General features: G+C 51.7%; 7 protein-coding genes and 1 non-coding gene across 8 annotated transcripts; 5 read left to right on the top strand and 3 right to left on the bottom strand.

Annotated features, from left to right (window-relative positions):
• Positions 1–2427: 2427 nt before the first annotated feature.
• BO82DRAFT_396787 (aldehyde dehydrogenase) lies at positions 2428–4394 on the bottom strand. The gene is made up of 3 exons (XM_025638864.1): positions 4214–4394; positions 3435–4145; positions 2428–3367 (listed from the first exon to the last, which is right to left on the bottom strand). The coding sequence occupies exons 1-3, from the start codon at positions 4244–4246 to the stop codon at positions 2561–2563; spliced, it is 1551 nt and encodes a 516-aa protein (XP_025485756.1). The 5' UTR covers positions 4247–4394; the 3' UTR covers positions 2428–2560.
• Positions 4395–4795: 401 nt separating this feature from the next.
• On the bottom strand, positions 4796–7317 carry BO82DRAFT_409973 (dynamin family protein; the record flags this gene model as incomplete). Its single annotated transcript, XM_025639753.1, has 5 exons — positions 6895–7317; positions 6157–6753; positions 5812–6105; positions 5243–5742; positions 4796–5168 (listed from the first exon to the last, which is right to left on the bottom strand). Exons 1-5 carry the CDS (start codon positions 7273–7275, stop codon positions 4796–4798), a joined length of 2145 nt encoding a protein of 714 aa, XP_025485755.1. The 5' UTR covers positions 7276–7317.
• Positions 7318–8462: 1145 nt separating this feature from the next.
• Positions 8463–9170, top strand: BO82DRAFT_349093 (MFS general substrate transporter; the record flags this gene model as incomplete). The annotated part of the gene is made up of 3 exons (XM_025633861.1): positions 8463–8679; positions 8728–8820; positions 8863–9170. The coding sequence occupies 3 exons, from the start codon at positions 8463–8465 to the stop codon at positions 9168–9170; spliced, it is 618 nt and encodes a 205-aa protein (XP_025485754.1).
• Positions 9171–10376: 1206 nt separating this feature from the next.
• On the top strand, positions 10377–11152 carry BO82DRAFT_323854 (uncharacterized protein; the record flags this gene model as incomplete). Its single annotated transcript, XM_025632811.1, has 2 exons — positions 10377–10849; positions 10909–11152. Coding segments are annotated over exons 1-2 (672 nt in total), but the record flags the coding sequence as incomplete, so codon positions are not given.
• A 61-nt stretch (positions 11153–11213) lies between these two features.
• BO82DRAFT_t327 lies at positions 11214–11294 on the top strand. Its single transcript has one exon. It is a non-coding gene; the product is annotated as a tRNA-Ser (tRNA).
• A 1287-nt stretch (positions 11295–12581) lies between these two features.
• BO82DRAFT_387948 (putative MFS monosaccharide transporter) lies at positions 12582–15439 on the top strand. Its single transcript, XM_025638350.1, has 9 exons — positions 12582–13187; positions 13238–13290; positions 13341–13613; positions 13681–13758; positions 13815–14210; positions 14259–14321; positions 14374–14656; positions 14707–14792; positions 14841–15439. The coding sequence occupies exons 1-9, from the start codon at positions 13043–13045 to the stop codon at positions 15174–15176; spliced, it is 1713 nt and encodes a 570-aa protein (XP_025485752.1). The 5' UTR covers positions 12582–13042; the 3' UTR covers positions 15177–15439.
• Positions 15440–16221: 782 nt separating this feature from the next.
• Positions 16222–18016, bottom strand: BO82DRAFT_359938 (hexokinase). The gene is made up of 5 exons (XM_025636707.1): positions 17932–18016; positions 17766–17876; positions 17689–17714; positions 17228–17638; positions 16222–17163 (listed from the first exon to the last, which is right to left on the bottom strand). Exons 1-5 carry the CDS (start codon positions 17978–17980, stop codon positions 16339–16341), a joined length of 1422 nt encoding a protein of 473 aa, XP_025485751.1. The 5' UTR covers positions 17981–18016; the 3' UTR covers positions 16222–16338.
• Positions 18017–19212: 1196 nt separating this feature from the next.
• On the top strand, positions 19213–20511 carry BO82DRAFT_359936 (phytanoyl-CoA dioxygenase family protein). Its single transcript, XM_025636706.1, has 4 exons — positions 19213–19583; positions 19636–19724; positions 19776–20243; positions 20296–20511. The coding sequence occupies exons 1-4, from the start codon at positions 19403–19405 to the stop codon at positions 20428–20430; spliced, it is 873 nt and encodes a 290-aa protein (XP_025485750.1). The 5' UTR covers positions 19213–19402; the 3' UTR covers positions 20431–20511.
• The last annotated feature ends 768 nt before the right edge of the window (positions 20512–21279 follow it).

Genomic DNA, 21279 nt, shown 5'->3' with positions numbered 1-21279 from the left:
ATCAGATTTGCTGAACAAAACCAGTCGTCTTTCCTCTCTGCCTCCCTGTCCACTTCTGTTCTACAACTCTCTCCTTCTCCCTACTATTCCTACATTCTCTCTACTCTCTCTCCCCTTTCTCTCTCTGTCCTCTCTCTCTCTCGCCTCTCTCTTCTCCTCCTCCTTCTTCTATTCTCCTCTCCCTCCTCTCTATTCTTATCTATATAGACTATATAGATACTCCTATTCTTACTTCCCCCTCTTCTTCAACCTCTCTTCCGCATCCCAAGCTTCTTCCTCACTTCTTTGCGCATCGACCTCTGCGCATCCCTCCAACGTGAAGCTCGCACCTCATCGTGGTGTTGGAGTCTAGTAGCCATAGATTGGCGAAGCTAAGATGAGCTCAATAGTCGCATACGTGATATTAAGTGCTAGTCCTATAGTTGTCGTAGATTCCACTAAGGTTAATGCTGCAGCCTATCTATGCGTCTGTAGAATCATCAACAGTGAGGTACTTTCACTGATAGCCAGGCATCCTAGGTAATCGTAGCGACTGAGTGAATGAGTCGATCCAAGTCAGCTGACCTCGGAGTTTGACATATCTCTTGTCTATATAAGTCTTCTTCCTCCATCCTTCCTCCATCTCTCCGTCCTCTTCTCTTTCCTCACCTTCCACCGTTCTGTTCCTTATCATGTAACATGTCCTTTTCCTAGCCTTCATCCTGTATCCTCCATCCTGTATCCCATCATCATTCTTTTCATCATTTTGCCGTGGTTTCTGTCCAAACTCATCGATGTACCATGTTCCTTTTCTTATCTCAGATTCTTGTTTCCGGTGCATATCTCAGTCTGTATCCTAGCGTGTATCCCCCTCTGTTATTCTCACTCCCGCCTCTCCTCCATCCTCTTCCCTCCCCCCTCCCTACTCGCCTCCGCACGACCCTTTGACAAAATGTCGAGGGTTCCTGACATATCATATCTGTGCAAGTTGCCGTGCTATGATTCATGTCAGGCCCCAGTTCTCATTGCCCGTTCTTCAAAACCAACTGGGGGGTTCTGTGCATCCTCATAGAGCGACGACCGATTTTGGAGTCGTTGGGAATGGCCACAGAACCAGGCATGCTGCCGAAAAAGCTCAGTATGAGATGATCTTTGGCAAGGTGCCATGTCCTCTTTCTCCAAGCTCCTGCACAGGTTGTCTAAAGGACTTGCGAAGAGGACTCGTTTCTAAACATCTGGCAAGATGTGGGCGATCACGCGTACGGACTCGGCTTCAGCCTTGTCTCACAAACGGGTGACCCCGAGAAATCGTTAACAGATTGAGGGAACGACGCTGAACTGTCTATCCTGACCGGCTTCTGTCTTGGGAACTCGATTTGAGAGAACAAGATGACCAGCAGGCCAGGGGTTTTTTCAGGAACCAAGATATTTGGTGTTACTGGTGGAGCAGTCAGCTTAACGCTCTCCTATAGAAAGTTAAGGTGACATGGACAGAGGGTTGAGTGTGCTTCTACGACATCAATACTGGTGTTGTTGCGTGTATTTGACTCCGATCAGCGCGGCTTCTTGATTTCCTTTATGGGAACAAGAAGAGATCTGCATGGGTTTCTTCCTAAACCACATCTCAATGTTGTCTGGAAAGCATCTCCATGAAAGTGCTTCCGCGAGGAAGACAGACGCTTCCCTGAGGACGAAAAGACATCCCGAGGGTAGAACATGGCCTTCCCTACTAGTCGGGAAAATATGCTATGTTCGGAAGTTCTATCCGCGGGCTGATCAAGACAGACCATAGACCTTGTCGAGGTTTGACCACCAGGTACCTTGGCTTTCAATGGTCCTGGGAACAGCTGACATGCGGGGACGGACTGCGAGCCGGCCTGCGTTCGTGCTGGAATCAGATCTTCAACCGTCTCGTTGGTTGAGGGATCCCAGCCAGTTCCATTGCCTCTGTGATATGGAAACTGCGCAGTTGCACCAGGCGAGAGTTGATGGGTTCATTTCCTGGAAGCTGTCGCCGTTCGGTGGAAGTGAAGGGAATGAGTTGCCCATGATGCCTCGTCTAACGGTTCGCTTTTTAGCTCAGGCCATCATCACGACCTCTGCGTTTGTGCTTGTGCTGGTGCTTGTCTCGATGCATGTGCGAGTGGTGTGTGGATGAGATTTCCTTTGTTGCCTTCTCCTCGCTACACCGAACTCTCCTAGGATGAGTCCTTGAGCTCGTTAAGGATGAGACGATGCATGTGGTCTTTGGTGCTGAGTCATCACGCTTGTTTCGTCGGGCAGATGGCGGCTGCAGCAATAGACGAAAACACAACGCTTGCGTTGTTGCCTGGATGGGAGACAGGCCTCCAACGGGAGCTCGTACCTCATCGCGGTGTTGGAGTCTAGTAGCCTTTGCAGTCAAAGGTGAAGCTAAGACGAGCTCATGATCGGTAGGTGATCGAGTCGGCCGAGTGTATCTTAGTCCATTCCACAGCGAAATACAAGCATCCATCTAGCCAAGCACAAAGTCAACCCAAATCCTGTATAAATCCATTACAATCGATAGCGAACAAGACCCCAATAAAGCGTAGACACAAGCCTAGCGCAACCACCCCTTCACATAAGCCGGGATCCTCTCCCTCGCATTCCCCAAAAACCAAACCGAAGCGCCCAGAGCAGCCACCGCGCCCACCGCGCCAGCCACCTTACCCACCGAACTCCTCTCATTCCCGTCGCGATCAAACGACGGCGTCACCTTAGGCATCATCTTGTGCATCTTCTCCAGAGTATACGGCGGATACCGGGCATCCATGAATCCCTCTAGGACACTTGGTAGGGCATTCGTGACCGTCCGCCGGTACGAGAACGCCTGGATGCCGTACTTCCCATGGTACGCGCCCATGCCGGCATGGCCCACACCACCGAAGGGGGCATCCTTTGCCAAGGCATGCAGGAGACAATCATTGAACGTGACTCCGCCGGAGCTTGTCGTCTGCAGAATCCGGTCCTTCTCAGCCTCGACGTTCGTGAACGCGTACAAGGCCAGCGCATGCTCGAGGGAAGTGGTGAACGCGAGCGCGGCGTTGAGGTCGGCGTCGACGATCGGGAGAATCGGGCCGAAGAGTTCTTCAGTGAGGAGGATGTCGTCCGGCTGGACGTCGACGACGATCGTGGGCCCGAAATACCGGGTGCTGCGGTCGCGGACGCCGCCGTAGACGATTTTGCCAGACGTGCGGCTGAGCAGGGACTCGAGGCGGTCGAAGTTGCGGTCGTTGACGATGTGGCAGCTGTAGGGGGGGATGCTGTCCGGCCCGCCGTTGAAGGTGTCGAACCATCGGGCGAGGGAGGCGACGAGGGCATCGCGGATGGCGGGGTGGGCGAGGATGTGATTGACGTTGATGCAGACCTGCATGCAGCATTTGTTAGTATCCCATAACCAAAGTTAGAAGAAAAAGGGAGAGAGAGAAACGAACCTGGCCCGCCAACAAAAACTTAGCCCCCGCAATCCTCTTCCCGGCCATCTCCACATCCGCCGACTCTGTCACAATCGCCGGCCCCTGGCCGCCCAACTCCAACGTCACCGGCGTAAGATGCCTCGCCGCAGCGGCATGCACAATCTTGGCGATCTTCGCCGACCCCGTATAGAAGATATGATCCCACCTCTGCTGCAGAATATACTCCATCTCCGCCGGGCCAGCCGTCACACACCTTACCGCCTCAGGATCCAAATACTCCGGAATAATCCGCGCCAAAACCTCTTCGGATGCAGCACTCACATCCGACGGCTTGACGATCGCCGCACACCCCGCCGCGATCGCCGCGACGAGCGGCTGCAAAGCCAGCTGGAAGGGACAGTTCCACGCGCCGATGATGAGCGTCACGCCCAACGGCTCGGTGCGCACGACGGTGCCCCCAAGGAGGTTGACGGGGTCGAGGCGCGTGGGCTTCTCGTCGGCGGTCCATTCAGCCAGCTTATCGAGGGTGTGCAGGATGTCCGCTTGCAGCATGCCGATCTCCACGAGTGTGGTTTCCACTTCGGACTTGTGGAGGTCCGTTTGCAGTGCCGCGATGATGGACGGGCGGTGGTCTTCGAGCATCCACCATAGGCGGCGGAGTTGTTGGCGCCGCCAGGCGAGGGGTTTTGTGCGGCCGGTTGCGAAGGTTGTGCGGACGGTGCGGAGGGCCTTTTTGCGCGTTAGTGGGTGGGTTGGGTGAGTGGGGGAGGGGGGCAGGGGGAACGAAAAGGGCTGACCTCGTCGACCTCGGCTTGCGTCGTGTAGCCCATTATGTTTGTGGTTTGGTGCTGTACCCGGCTCCTGTTACGGTGGTGTTAGTAGGAGGATTAAGCTGGAGATGTATTTTGAGGGGGAATAGAGGGGAGCTCGGCTTTTAAGATCAAGAAAGCACGAGCTACCGCGGTTGTTGGGCTAGGGTCAACCGGGTTAGTGGTTCATTTATCGTGGGTTTATCACCGAGGAATGCGGAATGCGGAATGGGGCGCAGGGCGGGCCGTTGCTGGGCTGACAGCTCACGGCGGAGCTTCCCCACTCGCTGCCGCGCATTGGCGGCTTCACTTGCGCTACCATCCATGGCCATTATACGCATCCAACCCAGGGGTCAGCGGGTGGACGTTGCATGTGGGAGAGTGTGGTGTGGTATCGCTTCTATTGGATACACTAGAAGGTGATTAAGGTTGTGCCAAGATCACTAAAGAGCCAAAGCCCATCCAAATATGAGCGGGGTGTCGTATATAGTTCACCGCCAAGCAAGGAATCATTTCTCCCGAGATCACCATCACCATCACCCAAAATGTTACCTCGCTACCCGCTACCACCTAGACCAAAAGCCGCTTGCCCTTCTCCAACTCCGCGATCTGCTTCTCTAGCTGAGTCCGTCTTCTGCGCACTGCCGGATCCTCCCCTGCAATCTCCTGCAGCGTCTCCGCAGAGAAGCTGTGCACGAAGGCGGGCGAAATCAGCTTCATCGGTGCGTTGGGCCCGTGCACCAGATGGTAATCGGCCGCTTGCATGCTGACATTGTCCACGAACCGGTTCATCGCCACCTTGTAGTACGACCGTAAGATATCATGCAGGTCTTGCACCGTGTGGCTCTCGTTGCTCATGTCCTGTCGGTAATCGAGGTCGCCAACATGCAGGATTCCATTGACCTGCTTTTGCTCAACGTAGGCCTTCCACCGAGACTGACGTCTATCTGAAGGTCAGCATGTTTTCTAGCAAAAGCCGCAGAATGTATCTGCGCGGTAGTCAAAGAACGGACTCACATTTTCTGCAGTTGGTCGTTGAAATGATGGTCCAAGGTCTTCAGTGTGCCCTTCCGCTCAATGTAAAGCAGAAGCCAGACATGTTCCATTGCGCCCTTATACACTTCTAGCAAGTCGCCCATTATATACGGCAGCAGATTGCGAAAGACCCGTCGATCCGCAAGGCAGATCTGCAAATTGCGCATGATGAAGTTGTGGACGATGACGATGACATCGCTGAGATAGCCCAACGCAATGCTTTGCCACTTTATGGTCTGCTTGTTGAAGACATTGGTCAACATTGTAATGCTGAAATTGTTAAGTTCAAACCCTCGTGAGTTGTGATACTCATCTCGTAGCCATTCATAGATACCGTGCCTCAAGGGCTTCTCAATTATTTCCTGGTCAGTGAGGACATCTTCTAGTTCCATGACGGGCTCAGTCATCCTGGTCTTAAATCTAGGAGGACGTGAAACATGGCGAACAGAATCCCCTTCCCCCGCAGAGTGGGAACTTGATGCCTCTGGTCGCGTGGTAGCAGGGAATTGCATATGCTCAATTCTGCCGTCGCTTGGGGAAAGAATTTCGACGTCCTCACGGATACTGCTTTTCTCGAATCTGTATTTTTGACCCCATTTTTCGAACGATCTTGCGAAAGAGACTTCTCGGTTGACAACCAAAGTGGCGAGGCGAAGCTCCTTGTATTTGTTAAAGTTCTTGTCGGCACCATAATGGGTGCTTAGAGCTTGGGTTGTGATAATATTGAACCTGGTCACTGCATCGAGAAGATATCTTAATTGCTGGCTGGCGGTATCTCTCTCACTTCCCAGCATATCCAAGCTTGTTTTGGCTTCCTTGAGCTTTTTGTTGATCTCAGCTCGGACCTGCGAGGCTGTTAGCACATGTCATTCATGATTCCTAGTCATACCACTAACAAGAGGAAATGTCCTTCTGGCATTCTCGGTGACCGTCTCCTGCAAGCGCGTTTTCAAAGAGCTTATGCCATATTTGTCTGCGGCGACTGTGTTCCACAACTCAGTCTTGCCAAACTCGGCTTCCGCAGTGTCTCTGTCAACAGTCCCTTTCTCCATCTCTCTTTGCCCCAGGTTTCGAACCAGAATCCAGCCATATTTCAAGGGGAGCTCTCTCCCAGCGATGATTTCCAGGATCTTCTGCTCAGCCCCTTTGTCGACGAGGTCGGGTTTAGTCAAGACACCTAAGGTCCGCTCTCCGTCAGGATCTACCTCCCGTGCCATCTCGATGATCTCTTGGTTTGCCACGTCGACATTTGCCGCAACGACCGTCAATAAGATGGACCGCGGGTTCTTCATATATCCCAAGACCATCTCCCTCACGAGCTGGATGTCAGCTTTGGTTGTGCGTCCTGGTGTAGTCAACTTGAAGATGCCAGGAACGTCAATAACGCTGAGATGGTCCTCGTCAGGTCCGCAGATTTCCAGCCGGAATATGTCTTTGGAGAATGTCAACCTGGTAGGCTTGTCACGGGTGGAGACACCCATCAGTCCGTGCGCCTAGAGTTCTATTAGCAAAAGTGGTTCTGTGCCAAAGCTGTCAGGCACAGTCCGTAGATGCTTGCGCCAACTACGGCCAGAGCCTTCTGCATCGCAAGCCCTCCAGGAAACTTCATTGTGGAAAATAGAAGCGGTGCTTACCTCCTCCAGTATTGCAGCAAAAGCGACTGGGCTCAGGCTGCCCTCGAGGCTCGCACCCCAGGCCTGTAGCTCTCCTGCCCTTGTTGAATGTGAATCCGACGCGGGAATGATAGACGAAGCGATCCTTCTGGTCATAAGGTTTTTATTACGGCGAAAGATGAGCTGAGTTGCGAAACGAGTGCACAGCCCACTGTCGCGGGGGAATGGCAGCCGGGTGAGACCCTCGAGGACGGAGCTTTTGCCACTAGACTGGTCACCCACGACAACCAGCTGGGGAAGATTGATGTATTCTCCGATGTTGCATGCGAATAGACTGTCTATCTTGTCCAGCAAAGCGGGATCTGCCAGACTGGTATAGCCTGGAGCACCCTCTTCGAACATTTCTGTAGGTATGGGTACAAGGGGTTGTAGGCGTGTGTTTGTGTGAGACTCTGCTATTATGGAAGTCGTCTTGAGAATATAGGTGGCTTTTCTGGATCTCTGGTACAGGCTGAAGAAATGGTGGTTGTGGGTAAGGTAGGAGAGGGTTGATAGAGTTGCAGATGATTGAAGATAGATGCAGATTGCTGGGAAAGAACTTGGTGGACATGAGATGTGTAGTTAGAGAAACGTGAAGTAAGTGAGAAGCAAAATCAGTAGTAGAAGATAGCGTTCAGGTCTTGACGATGTACAATGGAGGATAAGTTTATTGGGTCAGACGAAGTTGCAGTCACTCAGGTCACTCCGGCTTCACTTTGAGAATCGGATTTCTGAGTTCAGCATTGGAAAAATGACAACCACCCAAAACTGTCGAAGCTTGTCCTGAAGTCAATCCAAACCAGTGTAGAGAAGAAAGAAAGGGGTCGAGTGGTGAGGTAAAGAGAAGTGCCGAACAACCGTGAAGAAGTGATGGCTAAGGCCTACCTGCCCTCCGGGAGGGCGGGAAGCCGACTGTCTTTCCTACACAAACCCTGCGAACAACGCCATCCCTTCTAGCCTCGTGGTTCACACGTCCTGAGGCTGTGACTATTTTCATAAGATAGCTTCACACACTAAAAACATCGAGCATCTTTCTTCTTGCTATTCTGCAACATAAAACACGCCCCACAATCTTCTGCAAAGCAAGAGACTTCTTCAAGGTTCATTCCTCCGTGAATTGAATACCTCGTGTCAACTATTTCTAATCCTCAGTCCAGAGACCACATTGCCTGACTCTTCATTCAACATGAAGAGCCAGAAGCCCTTCCGGCGAGCCACAAATCGTCTCACACAGCCAAGGCCAATCATCGCTCGATTTTGCTGATGTTCGCCGAAACCATGGCATTGATTTTCAATCAACAAAACAATAGACCGAGATGGTATTACAATATTGAGGAGCGACTATCCTAAAACTATGGAATCGAATTTCTATGGGACAAATTGTGACCCACCAGACCTTTTATTAAGTGCCCGGTATCCTCCAAGGAAGGCCAATCCGTGATATTTTGCACCCTCGGACCTCGCACCCGACCCTGCCCCAATACCATCAATCCCCCATGCTAGGAGAATTACGCAAGGATTCTCTTTGGAGAGCTCCTGGGGACGCGGAAATGTCAGGCATCACATACCCTGAGGGATGGTTTGAGGCGTGGACTGTTGTGCTTGGAGCATGGTGCGCCATGATCCCATCGATGGGTCTGCTCAATAGTCTGGGTATCCTGCATGCATGGACGAGTAAGCATCAGCTTGTGGATTACTCTGAGTCGAGCATTGGCTGGATCTACGGGGCATATGGCTTCTTTCTGTATGCTGCTGGAGCGCAAGCTGGTAGGTCTGTCTAATCGTTCTGACAAGCTGGTACTGAGCAGCAGCTAGGACCAATATTCGACGCCTATGGACGCAACCACGTCATTATTCCAGGCTCCATTGGGATTGTTGTTGCTTTGATTTGCTTGAGTTTTAGTCAAGGTAGCCTTGCTTTGCGTCCCCTTGGCAAGAAATCCCAGCCAGCTAACAGAATTAAGAGTACTACCAAATTCCTGTCGTTCAGTGTCTTAGGCGGGCTTTCCGCATGCACTCTCTTCACTCCGACAGTCTCTTGCGTGGGACACTGGTTTGACAAACGAAGAGGCTATGCGACAGGGATAGCATGCACCGCTGGTGGTCTAGGAGGAGTCATCTTCCCCCTGATCATTCTCTTCGCGGCACCTAAAATCGGCTTCGCCTGGGCAATTCGCATCATCGCGCTTTTCTGCTATACTTTGTCTCATTGCTTGTGGTACAAAGAAGACACGCCTACCTCGCAGCAGTGCCGCTAGCGCATCTGTCGATCTACGTGCTCTCCTGGACGGCAAATACGCCGCCACCACAATAGCAGTTACAAGTGTTAGGTGGCTCTGAGGATTCAAGTGTACCGTATCATTGTCCTAGTCTATGATAGAGTATCCTTGTACTCAAGCTCATTCATTCATGTCTCAAGACAGAAATCAGGTCCCTTTACGCAATGAAGCCTGACAGGGCAATATTCGGCGAACTGCCAAAGCTTTCGGCGAAGCAGGAATTCAGGTCAGCAAGCTATAGCGACAGTGCCTCTTGGCTGACAGCACTGTGCTGCGTCTGGCAACCATGTTCCGGTCGACTCGTCCGCCGACAATGTCTCTAATATCCTTGTATCGTCTTATGCTGGAAATTATCAGCGAGCTACTGCATGATCTGATGGCTCATCGCATTTAACCAGCATCAAAACGGACATATAATCCGGTCTCACCCTCTTTCAGTGCTCAAGTTCGCTCGTCACATCCTTTTTATCATCCTCTCCGCATCATGACTCTCAAAGAGAAAGCAATCAAAATCATAGCCAGAGTTCGTTTCATCTTTCATTCTTCAGATAGGGCTACAAGCAATAGACCCATATACCATGACCTTTCAATTACAGCGACATTGAATAATGAGTAAGCTATTTTCTCCTATTGGATACACTTTGCTAACTTCGATGACTAGAAATGAAAAAGACATGGCTATGATCATACGGTAGACCCAAGCACGCAAGCTGTCTACTCCTTTGCCGTACAATGGTAAGTATGGTTCGAGTCCCCGTACTCATGTAGAGATGTTACTGGGCTAATGCGACAAAAGGCGATCAATGCTTTGGTTCCTGCTGTCGGGGAAACGGGCACCGTTGGTAGATTTCGGTACTCGGATCCTGGGATATCACTCATCTCTCACAATCCATGAATTGAACAGATTGGATAATCATTCTTCGGTTCTTGGTCACCGTAGACCCACGATAATGGTAGTACTGGGTTGAAGATTCATCGTCACGTCAACTGCAGTACTTCCAGAGGTCTTCTTCGCTTCGGTCTACCTAGTATTCTATAAATGCTACTTACCGACAAGTCTGATCAATATTTCTTGGATATCTCTTAGCGTGGCGAAAGCGGTCACAATAGCATGTCCGCAGGCGTTGATTGTTAACAGCCTCCACCCGTACATCTTAACCATATCTTAGTCGAGCAAACATGCTCCTCGTCGTAAAAATTGTTAGGTTTATTTCTGAGCCTCAGTCAACAATGCGTCCCCTTCTCCAGAAGCTGAAAGAATGGTCAGAGCACTTGCCCACATCTTTACGTCAGCAGATTTTTCATAGCATCACAATGAAGAACATCTCCTCACAACCCAGCTGCCTTCGTTTCGCCTGTATCCTCTTGGAGGTTTTCGATTTTCGCGCTTTACTACGACCGATGGTCCGATCTGCTACTCCGCCGCCCTTGTTTGAGGAAACCCACGAGATACCTGGGCTCGCGGATCAGTTAGACGACCTCATCAACCAGCTATTTGAAGTGAACGAATTTGAGCCATCATTGGCGATTGAACTGTCAGATGGGAATGGAAGTGGCAATGCGGTGCTCCAAGCGGCCGAAAGTTGTGCAGCAAAGATGCTCCGTATGGTTATGCGGATAGGCTATGGTGATAGCTCAGGCTTTTGGTACTCATTTATGTTATTCCCTATCATTATGTCATTGTTCGTGAAATACATGAACAACACAGAGCTGACAGCGAAGGGTCCCGTATCGGCTTTGCGACCGTCTCGAATTTCCTGATCCTTTTTCTAGTGCAGGCACCGACACAAGACCACGCTCTTCGCGCCAAAAGTCTTGTGGTTCTCTGGCGAAATGCACTGCGAAATCAGAATCAGACTTCTTCGATAGTATGTCTTGGACTCGTTAGGCCGGAGGCAACGCTGTGGGCCGGGCTGAGTAGAAATTACTACCTGCCAAGCCGTGTCAAAGAGATTCTTGAGAGGGAGTAGTTTGATTTCATTACTATGTATTAAGTAGTTGGTTCAACCTTTGCAACGATTAGACACTTTGACCGAGTGGTTAAGGTGCTGGCCTGCTAAGCCAGTGGGTTCGCCCGCGTGAGTTCGAATCTCACAGGTGTCGTTTTTTTGGGTTTTCCGCTCCCTTCCTTTTTGCCCACTTCTCTCCCAACTCTTATCATTTCATGGAGTTTTAATCTTTAGGTTGCTCTTTTGGCAACCTAAAAGTCTGTATAACAATCACTTTAATAAATACACCACTCAACTCTGCATGACTGCGACTTTTCCCATTTTGGCAACGGTTGTTTTCCACCCGCTTGTTCGAGATATATGTTGGCACACGGCAGTATATTCCGACACGGATTATCGCGAGACATGGGAAATCTATGGGACACAATAATATCCATAAGCATGGACTTAAATATCTTATCATACAACTTATACTTCATGTTCAGCGTATCCCAATCGCTAGCATGACTGTCCACTAGATCATGCGGTGTATGGTTCAAATCGGAAGTGCTTGCGGAGCCCCATGGGCAAGGCATCCTTCCTAGCCTGCAGGCTTTCCGCTCCTTCCTACCTACAACAACGCAATCTACTACCGACGCAGCCATACCGTCAACCAGGCATGCAATTCCCGAGTCATCAGACAAGCACAATAAGAACTTCGCACTATCCGACCGAGAGAACTCTTCTGGATGACCCGGCAAGAGAATAGTTCGGATATGGCGGCCCCAACACCGTGCTGCAGACTCGGCATGCGCAATGGACGCGCTTTACAGGCACGGCACGCACACAGCCTAATCCTCGTCCTGATCAGGTCTTGGCCTTTACTCGCAAGACCGGACCTGCGGATACAGACAGTCATGAGTCAATATTGACCGGCTGCAAACGATTCGAGACATGAGATTATGAGATTGGGGCAGAGCGGCATCATATACCAGATACACCACGTGCTGTGGCTATATCCTACCAGATTGTTTTGCGGAGAGCCAGAAGCCGATCGCGAAAGCAATGAGTACCGATGCAGACCCTTCATTACTAGTCACTAGAGCTCAGAAACTGGGGCTGAGTCCTGTGGGCTGATTATCGTCCAACTGGGCATTTCCGGCTAAATGCGATGGACGTCCGAGTGTGGCTGCTCCGCATTTCCCCTCCTTTGCTCTCCCCGACCTGGCCAGCGGGATTCCCCGCCCAGACATTCTATCTCTCCTTTCCTGACTCCATTAGCCGCCAAATTTCTCTGAGGCCTAATTGCAAGTGCCACGCCGCCGAATAAGCCTGAAGGCTTGAGCTTGTTGAAACCCTGTGCTACACGAAAAGCTTGACCCCAGACGCGGGCGGATGAAGTCGCTCCCGGCTATCCCGGCTGTCCAGGGTTAGGCCGAGAACCACACCAAACCCGCCCGACCACAGACACCCCCATGGGGTTTGTTAAAGCTTACGAATTAGGAAAGGAGCTGCAGATGCCTTGTTTCGAGTGACACTCGGAGACAACCGCCGAGACCCAACCGAAAGTCAGGCTAAATGCTGGACCCAATCAAGCCTCGATATACCCGGCCACGAGGGAATCGCATGACATGCGGTGACGCTGCATCTATCCAGAAGCATACGCTTACCGGCAACGTCTGAGCAGGGAAGACACAGACAGCGAAAACAGACCTGACTATGAAAGACGTGACTCCCCTATGGAATGAACGGGCTCGCAGATCGATTTATAAAGCCCACGCCCCCTCTCTTCCCCGCTTGCCGATCACCCAGCTTCTCCTCATACCATTTCCGGGGGCATTTCGCGTCTTCGTGCTGTCTGTCTTGACTTCTTTTCTCATCGCAATAGACGGCATTCACTTCACGACGACATAACAAGACGCGATGGCTGTTGGTGTGGGCGCTGAGGCTATCTCAGGCAAGCGCGCCGAGCTCGCGGGCAACCGCGTAGGATGGCGCGGCCTGCTCAGCAGCAAGAAGACCTTTTCGATTGCATTGTTTGCGTCGCTTGGTGGTTTTGTCTATGGCTGTAGGTAGTTCGTCTGGAGTATTGTGTGAAGATGCTTATATTTTTCTCAGACAACCAGGGCATGTTCTCGGGCATTCTTACGATGAACTCTTTCATTCTCGCGGTATGCACTAAATTTGTTATTCCTCGTGTGACACGTTCTGATGGATACAGACCCAACACTATGCAGAACAGACCGGTACTGCGCAAGGCATGCTTACGTCGATTTTGGAGCTGGGTGCCTGGGTGGGTACTCTGGCTAACGGATATCTCGCGGACTCGCTGGGCCGTCGGCTTACGGTTGTCGTGGCTGTGATTGTGTTCTGTGCCGGTGTCATTGTGCAGGCATGCACCAAAGACCCAAGCTACGTGTTCGGTGGTCGTTTCGTTACCGGTCTGGGAGTGGGTAGTCTGAGTATGATTGTGCCACTGTACAATGCTGAACTGGTAGGTTTTATGCCGATCGTGGTGACCTAACCAAATGCTGCTTGCTTCTCAGAACTGACTGGCGCAGGCACCACCGGAGATTCGCGGTTCTCTTGTCGCTGTGCAACAGCTGTCGATCACTTTCGGAATCATGGTCAGCTTCTGGGTAGGTGAAAGCCATAAACTTGCGTCATTGGTCCTTGGCACTAATGACAAGAGCAGATTTGCTATGGTACAAACTACATTGGTGGCACCGGCGATGGCCAGTCCAAAGCGGCCTGGGAGGTACCGGTCTGCATCCAAGTCTTACCAGCCATCATCTTAGCTTTCGGCATGGTCTTCTTCATGCCTCAGTCACCACGACACCTTATGAATACTGGCCGCGAAGAGGAGTGCCTAAGCACCTTGGCCCGCTTGCGCGATGCCTCAACCGATGACATACTTGTCCGCATCGAGTACCTCGAAATCAAGTCCTTGAAGATGTTTGAGCAAGAGACTTCGAGGAAAAAGTATCCTCAGTACCAGGACGATTCTTTCAAGAGTCGATTCATGATTGGTGTGAAGGATTATGCTTCGTTGGTCACGGACAAGTCACTCTTCAAGCGGACCACTGTTGCAGTACGGTTGACCTCTTGCGTACCACGAGCGAGGCTGACTGTTATCTAGTGTCTTGTGATGACATTCCAACAATGGAACGGGATCAACGCAATTAACTACTTCGCGCCTCAGGCAAGTATTTCCGCCAAAGGTAGGAATCGATATAATTAACCATGATGTTCAGATCTTCAAAGAACTTGAACTCGGCGGTAACACCACCAACCTCCTCGCAACTGGCGTTGCGGGTATCTTCGAATTTGTCTTTACCATTCCTGCAGTGCTTTGGGTGGACAACATCGGTCGCAAGAAAATTCTATTGGCCGGTGCTGCAGGCATGGCAATCTGCCACTTCATCTGTGCCGGACTTATCGCCACGTACGAAGGCGAGTTTGGAAGCCACCGGAGTGCGGGCTGGGCGACTGTGGCATTTGTGTGGATTTTCATCATCAACTTTGCCTATTCATGGGGTACGTCCTAGTCTCCTGATACAATGGGTGTAATTCTAACAGCCAGCTAGGTCCCTGTGCTTGGATTGTGGTTTCGGAGGTTTTCCCTCTCAGCATGCGAGCCAAGGGAGTCAGTCTTGGCGGTAGTAGCAACTGGGTATGTACACTCACCTGTTTCTTCAAGAGCTCGGCTAATTCCTGCTAGCTCAACAACTTTGGCGTCGGCTTGGCAACCTCCCCCTTTATTGCACGATCCGCCTATGGAACCTTTATCTTCTTCGGGTGCCTGACGGTGATCGGGTTTCTCTACGTCTTGTTCTTTGTCCCTGAGACCAAGGGCCGCACTCTGGAGGAGATGGACGAAGTCTTTGGATCCGAGGGCATGGCCGCTGAAGACGAGGCCCTCCGCCAGCAGATCGACCGCGACATCGGTCTGACGGCCTTGCTGCATGGTGAGATGGACGCATCCGCGGAGAAGATGACCACCAAGACGGTGCATCTGGACGACGCTGCCGTGCCACCGCACACTACCGAAGCGTAAGCCGGCAGTTGCACGGTGCCGGTGTAGTCTGGTGCACGGGATGGCGTCGGTAGAGCCAGCCCATTCAATCTATTATCCTTCCTTTTACCGAAGAGGGCTTGCTGATCCCGGGAGGCGGCTGCATTGGGGCTGAAGACGAGCGGTCAGGGCTGACTCGGTAGGGCAGGGTCTCTCTGAGGCTAAATCGAGGGAGGTATTTAGCCGGGATTGAAGGCCGGGGTCACAGTACATACCTTAGTCATAAATTAATGAGCATTGAAGAGCCTTGATTTTCAGCCAAGTATTCAGTCACAGAGCCATTTACAGAAAGGGAGCCCGAGGCTTGAACCTAAAAGATGAGCTCCGTGCTCGTCAGCGGCTTGCTCGTGGGTTCTTCATTGCGTCTTCCCCGTGGGCGGCGGTTACACCCGCCATGCGGAGAACCCCTCCCAGGTTCGGTATGCTGTCGGGCTTACGGGCTAAGTCCGGATCAGAGGATGTTGGGACGGGTGGGGGGAATAGTAAGTAGTAAGTAGTAGCAAGTGCAGGTACTAGAAGGCTAGTATGCCTTGTCCATGGCGCTGTTGAGGTTAGATACGGCGTTTAAAATTAAATTCCTCGTTATAATAGTGTTTCTACCTCGCTGGAACGATATCCTCGCTGTAACGAGTCTGTCGCCACATCGATTTCTCGAAATAGCGTTCCATTCGATAATGAAACATCGCCATACCGTGCTATAAAAATCTTTACCTCTTTGTGACGCTTTCTCTGACCTTGAATCTCGAAAGAGTGGGATCGCGGCAGCGGGAATGAGGACGAGGAATGGCACGTGCTTAGTGTTGAGAAGGGACATGCACGGTGGATTCCGTGTGACTTTTGGAGGAGATGGCGAAATAGGGCGCATGGGACAATGATGCACTGTGGTCTGAGTGCATGCTGGATTAAGCAGAGGACTATAGAACAGGTAGATAAGCCGTCGGACAGGAGCTTTCGGCTAGGTGTCGGTGGAGTATGAGGTTGTGCGTACGGAGAACAGGGTCAAGATTCCACCTGAGTGTAAATACTTGGATAATACCTCTGATTAGACAAATCTGTATGCTATGCTAATAACGCTCAAATATACTGCCGAAATTAATCAATATGACCTCGTGCCAGGTGTGCGCTCATCAGTCGTAGGAAAACACTAGTGATCTCCCACCGTCAGCGCCGCAATCAATGCAGCCCCGATCCCCGAGCCGTCCTCCGCCGGAACGAACGTGATCAGATCCTCCTCCTCCGCTGGCCATTCCAGGATCTCCCGCAAAGCCGCAGCAGCCCGCTCCTTGAACTGGTAGTTCTTGCTGAACGCCGACCCGTCCACGCCGACACGACCCCGCGTGAGCCCCTCCTTCTTGCAGATGGCCGCAATGCCGCAGGCGTACAACCGAGCCGCCCGCGTGCACACGATCTCCGCCAGCTTACAGCAGGTCTTGAGCTCCTCGAGCTTGGGCTCGATCCCGAACTCCTGCTTGAGCATGGCGCGGGTCTCGGCCATCTGACTCTCCGCGGCAGCGTTCTCCTCCTCCATGCGCGACAGGCACGAAGACTCCATCGCGTGAACGTCGCGGAGATTCCGGAGATCGCAACCGCTCAAAAAGCCCACTGTCTCGTGCAAGTGAACGATGATCAACCGGAAAAGTTCCCCGGTGTAGAGACCGGCTACCATCTTCTCGTACGTCTGCTGTCCCGGTCGTGGGGAGGCGCGGTCGATCTCGAGGTCGAACATGCATCGCGGGAGGACTTTGTGGCTGTTGTCAAAGGCGCCGTACTCGGTGTTGATGCCGACCAGCTGGTCGGTGGGAAGGTTGTGGGCGGCGATCTTCGGAATGCGGCCGCATTTCTCCATGTAGGCGGCGTTGCAGCCGGTCCCCAGAATGCTGCCGATCTTTACGTCGGGGTCTTTGTAGGCGGATGCGATTAGTGCTCCGGTCGTGTCGTTGACTAGCGCTACGACCCGTACCGGGATGTTCTGTTCAGCTGTCAGTAAGAGAGGTTGCTTCGAGGTGTACAACAAAGATTGAAAACTCGCATACCCTTCGCTCTAGAGCCTGCTCCAGCTGTGCTACCACGTCGTGTCCTTCGACACCTGAGATATCCCACCCCTTTGTCCAGCGTTGGAGGACGCCGTGTCGAATGTTGTCTTGAGTGACGGGGTAAGAGAACGTGAAGGCAAGGGGAAGTTTCTCCGACGCGGGTGGTGTGAGATGTTGCTCTTGGATGAAGTCTTCGATGCGGTCGGCGATGAAGGCCCAAAGCTCGTCTGCGGTGCAGTGTCTCATGTGCTTGGGGAGTTTGAATTTGTGCTGCGTCAACTCGCATCCTCCTTTCTCCTCGGTCAAGATCACGTTGCAGACGCGAAGGTTTGTACCGCCCATATCCACGGTGAGATATGAACCTGTTTCGTACCCGGTCGGCTGGTTCATCACCCACGTCACGTTCATAGGCTAGATACTGTTAGTGGCAGGATGCATGATGAGGGAAAACGATCTCGTACAATATCGCTGTCGTCATTGCTGAGGCCTGTACTGGGTTAGCAAGTGAGCATGTGACACGGCTAGAGCATCCACAGACCTTTTTCAAGCTCTTGAACGAAGTGGTCAGTTATGCGCCGGAGTGAGTCTCCATCGATGGTGAACATCTGCGCGATGCGCTCAACCTCTTGCGATACCTTATCTGGGGTATCTGTTGTGTGTGAGTACCAGGACCAATCACCAATCACCGCCAACTAAGGCCTTACCCTTAAAGACAGGTGCAGTTGGGGCACAAGCTCCCTGGGCCTCCTTCATTGTGATCTAGTGCGCGGGGTAGACTCTGGGGATTAGAATTGATGTAAGAATAGCTTCTGTCAACAGGGACGGACATAGAAACCTCCGCAGTGTTATATAACTCTCACCAAAGAGAAGGGTGAGGGGTAGAGGCCCTTGCGCACCCATCCCACGCAAGCAAGCCACAGAAGGATTTGACCCCATCATGACATCTCCCTCCTTCTCGTCGGGGGGTAAGGACCGTGTAGAGAACGGAGGAGAGAAGTCCGGATAGAGACCATGTGCCGGGCCACCTCCCAGCCAACCAGAGGTGTGCAGACCAACTTAAAAGTTGGCGATCAGTATTTGGTGGGGCGCCGAGTCAGGGCTGGCCCGGCGAAATCTCGCTTTTGATCCAATTGTGACGTCGGCCCGATGTGGATACGGGACTCGGGATGGACTGTCGCCGTTGGGAGCAGTCGGCTCCGGCCGCATGACGATTATCTTACCTCTCGCATTAGTGGAAGGGGCCCGGTGCCCTTCTGCATTCCTGATTGAGGATGATCTCGTGACAGCATTGGAATGTCATGGAAGCAGAATGTTTCCGGGGTTGCCGAGGCTGGGTGGTGGTTATCAACGATGTACGGAGTACAGTACGGAGTACAGTACGGACAGTACTTGGCAATGGTGTGGCGCCGCTGCCGCGCGGCCGGGCAGACGTTCTGGATGGTTCACAATCAGGCATGATCCTGGACCTTCTTGGGATGATTCGCCATCAGGCCATTGAATGTCGAAACGCTGGCTGCAAGTCGAGCTTCGCGAGCTTTGACACGACCTTTCATGCAGGTTTAGCTTTGAATGTGCTATCTAAAACGATTGACATGTTAGAAGAAGTGCAGTGTGTGCTACAATTAGTTGAAATGAGTGCGATGTCGCACTGTAACTCAAGCGCTTGCTTGTCTGTAGCTTGGTTTTCGTAGACGTGCTGCAGCAACACGTATATTTTTGAAGGGCCGACACGGAAACAGCATCCAGGCACACACAAAGGATCGAAGAGCACTCATCTCGAGGATGATTGTAGAAGCGGCTGTTTCATGATAGCGTTCAGATCCCATGGGGTAGGCTGAGGAGTTGAAGGTGGGAAAGTTGCATGTGTGGAAATGGAAAGAAACGTGGGGTGGCCGGGGGTCAGTCAGCCAGTGATCGACCCCCACTTCTCCAGTCTTCAATCCAATCTTACTCCTCCCACTTTGGTTATCACAACCACAACAACAATTGGTTCAAGATAAGCATTTCCTCTCTTGCAGTCGCTGCAACGAACTTTGGGTCACAATCATCATGACTTCTTTATCCTTTCAAATTGACTTTGGGATGTTTTCCAAACGGCCTGCATCTTCTAGAAAATTCTTTTCTGTTCGTGGTTTTTCCGCTTGACCGATTTCGAAAACCACATTCAACGCGAGAATGACCAAGTCTCTCATCCAACGACTACCTCACTCTGCACCTAGGGAAGACTTTATCAACGCCCTGAAACGCGATGGGTGTGTCATAGTCCAGGACTTTACCACGTTGGAAACATTAGAGGAAGCAAGGCAGGAAGTCCAACCGTGGCTGGAGAAAGAACAGCAACGGAGCAAGCTGGGTGGTGAGCTGATTGTATTGTACCATCGTTAGCTGTATAGTCTGACAGACAACAGCCCTCAATGGCGGAACTCGCACCTGCACACGTCTTGTCGGGCGCAGCAAAACCGTCCGCGAGAAGTTCTTCTCGGATCCGTTGTATCAGGTAAGATCCTGCTAAGTTATTCTTGCACACAAGTTCCTAAAATTCTACCAGGACCTAGCTGAAGAATTCCTCGCGATCACCACGACCAACTGGTATGGCGATGAGCCGTCCACCAATGCCACTCACCCGCTTCTTTCAATCGCCATCACGATGGAAATTCGGCCCGGGGCGAAAGCACAGAAGCTTCATCGCGACGACAAGAACCATCATGCCAGACATGCTCGTGTTAATGCGTACCACGCGAATCGCGACATGCTTCTCGGCTTGTTTGTGCCCGGGTGCGATACTCGTCGTGCGAATGGAGCCACGCGCGTGGTCCCGGGTAGCCACCTATGGGGCGATGAGAAGCCGGACTTCGGCCCTGACGGTGACATGGGTCTCGTTGATGCTGAATTACAGGCCGGCGAAGCTATGATCATGTTGGGCAGTCTCTACCATGGAGGTGGAGAGTTCTTCGAGTCTTCAGGGGGACGCATGATGCACATTATGTTCATGTGCAGCGGGATTTATCGTCAGGAGGTAGGTTGAAAATTGGCTTACTTCACGGACGAGCGACTGAATCTGAATCTAGGAAATATCCTATCTTTCGTATCCGATTGAAGATGTGCGGACATACTCAAAGCTGATGCAACAACGGCTGGGTTGGAAGCAATCCGAGCCGAACCTGGGATGGGTTGATCTTGTCTCCCCCGATGCCTTATTGTGATGGCCTGCACCGGCTGAAGTGCCTTATGGTAGCATTATAAGGGATCAGGCTTATCAGTAATATCTGGGCGGTCGGTTGGTGTAGCTAGGTATGCTAATGTAGCTTGTATGAACCTAGCCTGGTTATGAGAGGGATCCTGCGCCTGGCGCTCGAGTATGCTCGGAATATCTTGAATCAACTGTGTTGCGCCTGATGTAAGGGAGACGCGGATCTTTAGTTGATCATGTCAATCCGTAGTGAGCCAGACTAACATACTGTTGACTTTAGACGAGCATCGGGCGTGGAGAAGATGCAGTGTAAATACGGACCAAGGTAAAGGAGATGATACCTCTGAAACTAACACGTTTGAAAGACGACTGCATTGAACAGAGCTCCGCTCTGGCAAGCACCAGCTGAATGTAAACAACGGCGGAACCTCGCAGGGGGAGTAATGATGCCGTCATGCCGATAAGAAAGTTCATCCTACATAAAGCATGGCTGCCGGACTCGAAGTCTTCCATCACCTAAAATCATCCTCCTTATGACCAAACCCACCGTTTCTGAATTCGTGACCAGAATGTTCGAGCTTTTCAAATCTCTCTTTCCACAACCACAGAACCATTTCGTCCCTCATGCGAGCGCAAAGATGCCTGTACCTGTAAGAAGGCCGCTACACCAATAGAAGTTAATTAGGGAGTGCTGTTCCCTATGCAATCCCAGGCCTGCCGTCAATGCGTATGTAACTACCATCAACGTGTGTATAAGCTCATAAGACCACATTTTTCGAAGCCGACTTTGTACATCAATGAGGATACTCTGGACCCGAGGACAGTAATGCAGGAAACGTTGAATTGATTCAGAGCAGAATTA

Source organism: Aspergillus uvarum (genome assembly GCF_003184745.1).
Source record: "Aspergillus uvarum CBS 121591 unplaced genomic scaffold BO82scaffold_114, whole genome shotgun sequence".
In the NCBI taxonomy this organism is placed as follows: Eukaryota; Fungi; Ascomycota; class Eurotiomycetes; order Eurotiales; family Aspergillaceae; genus Aspergillus; species Aspergillus uvarum.
The sequence above is the reverse complement of the archived record's forward strand: the minus strand, read 5'-3'. Positions and strand labels throughout refer to the sequence as shown.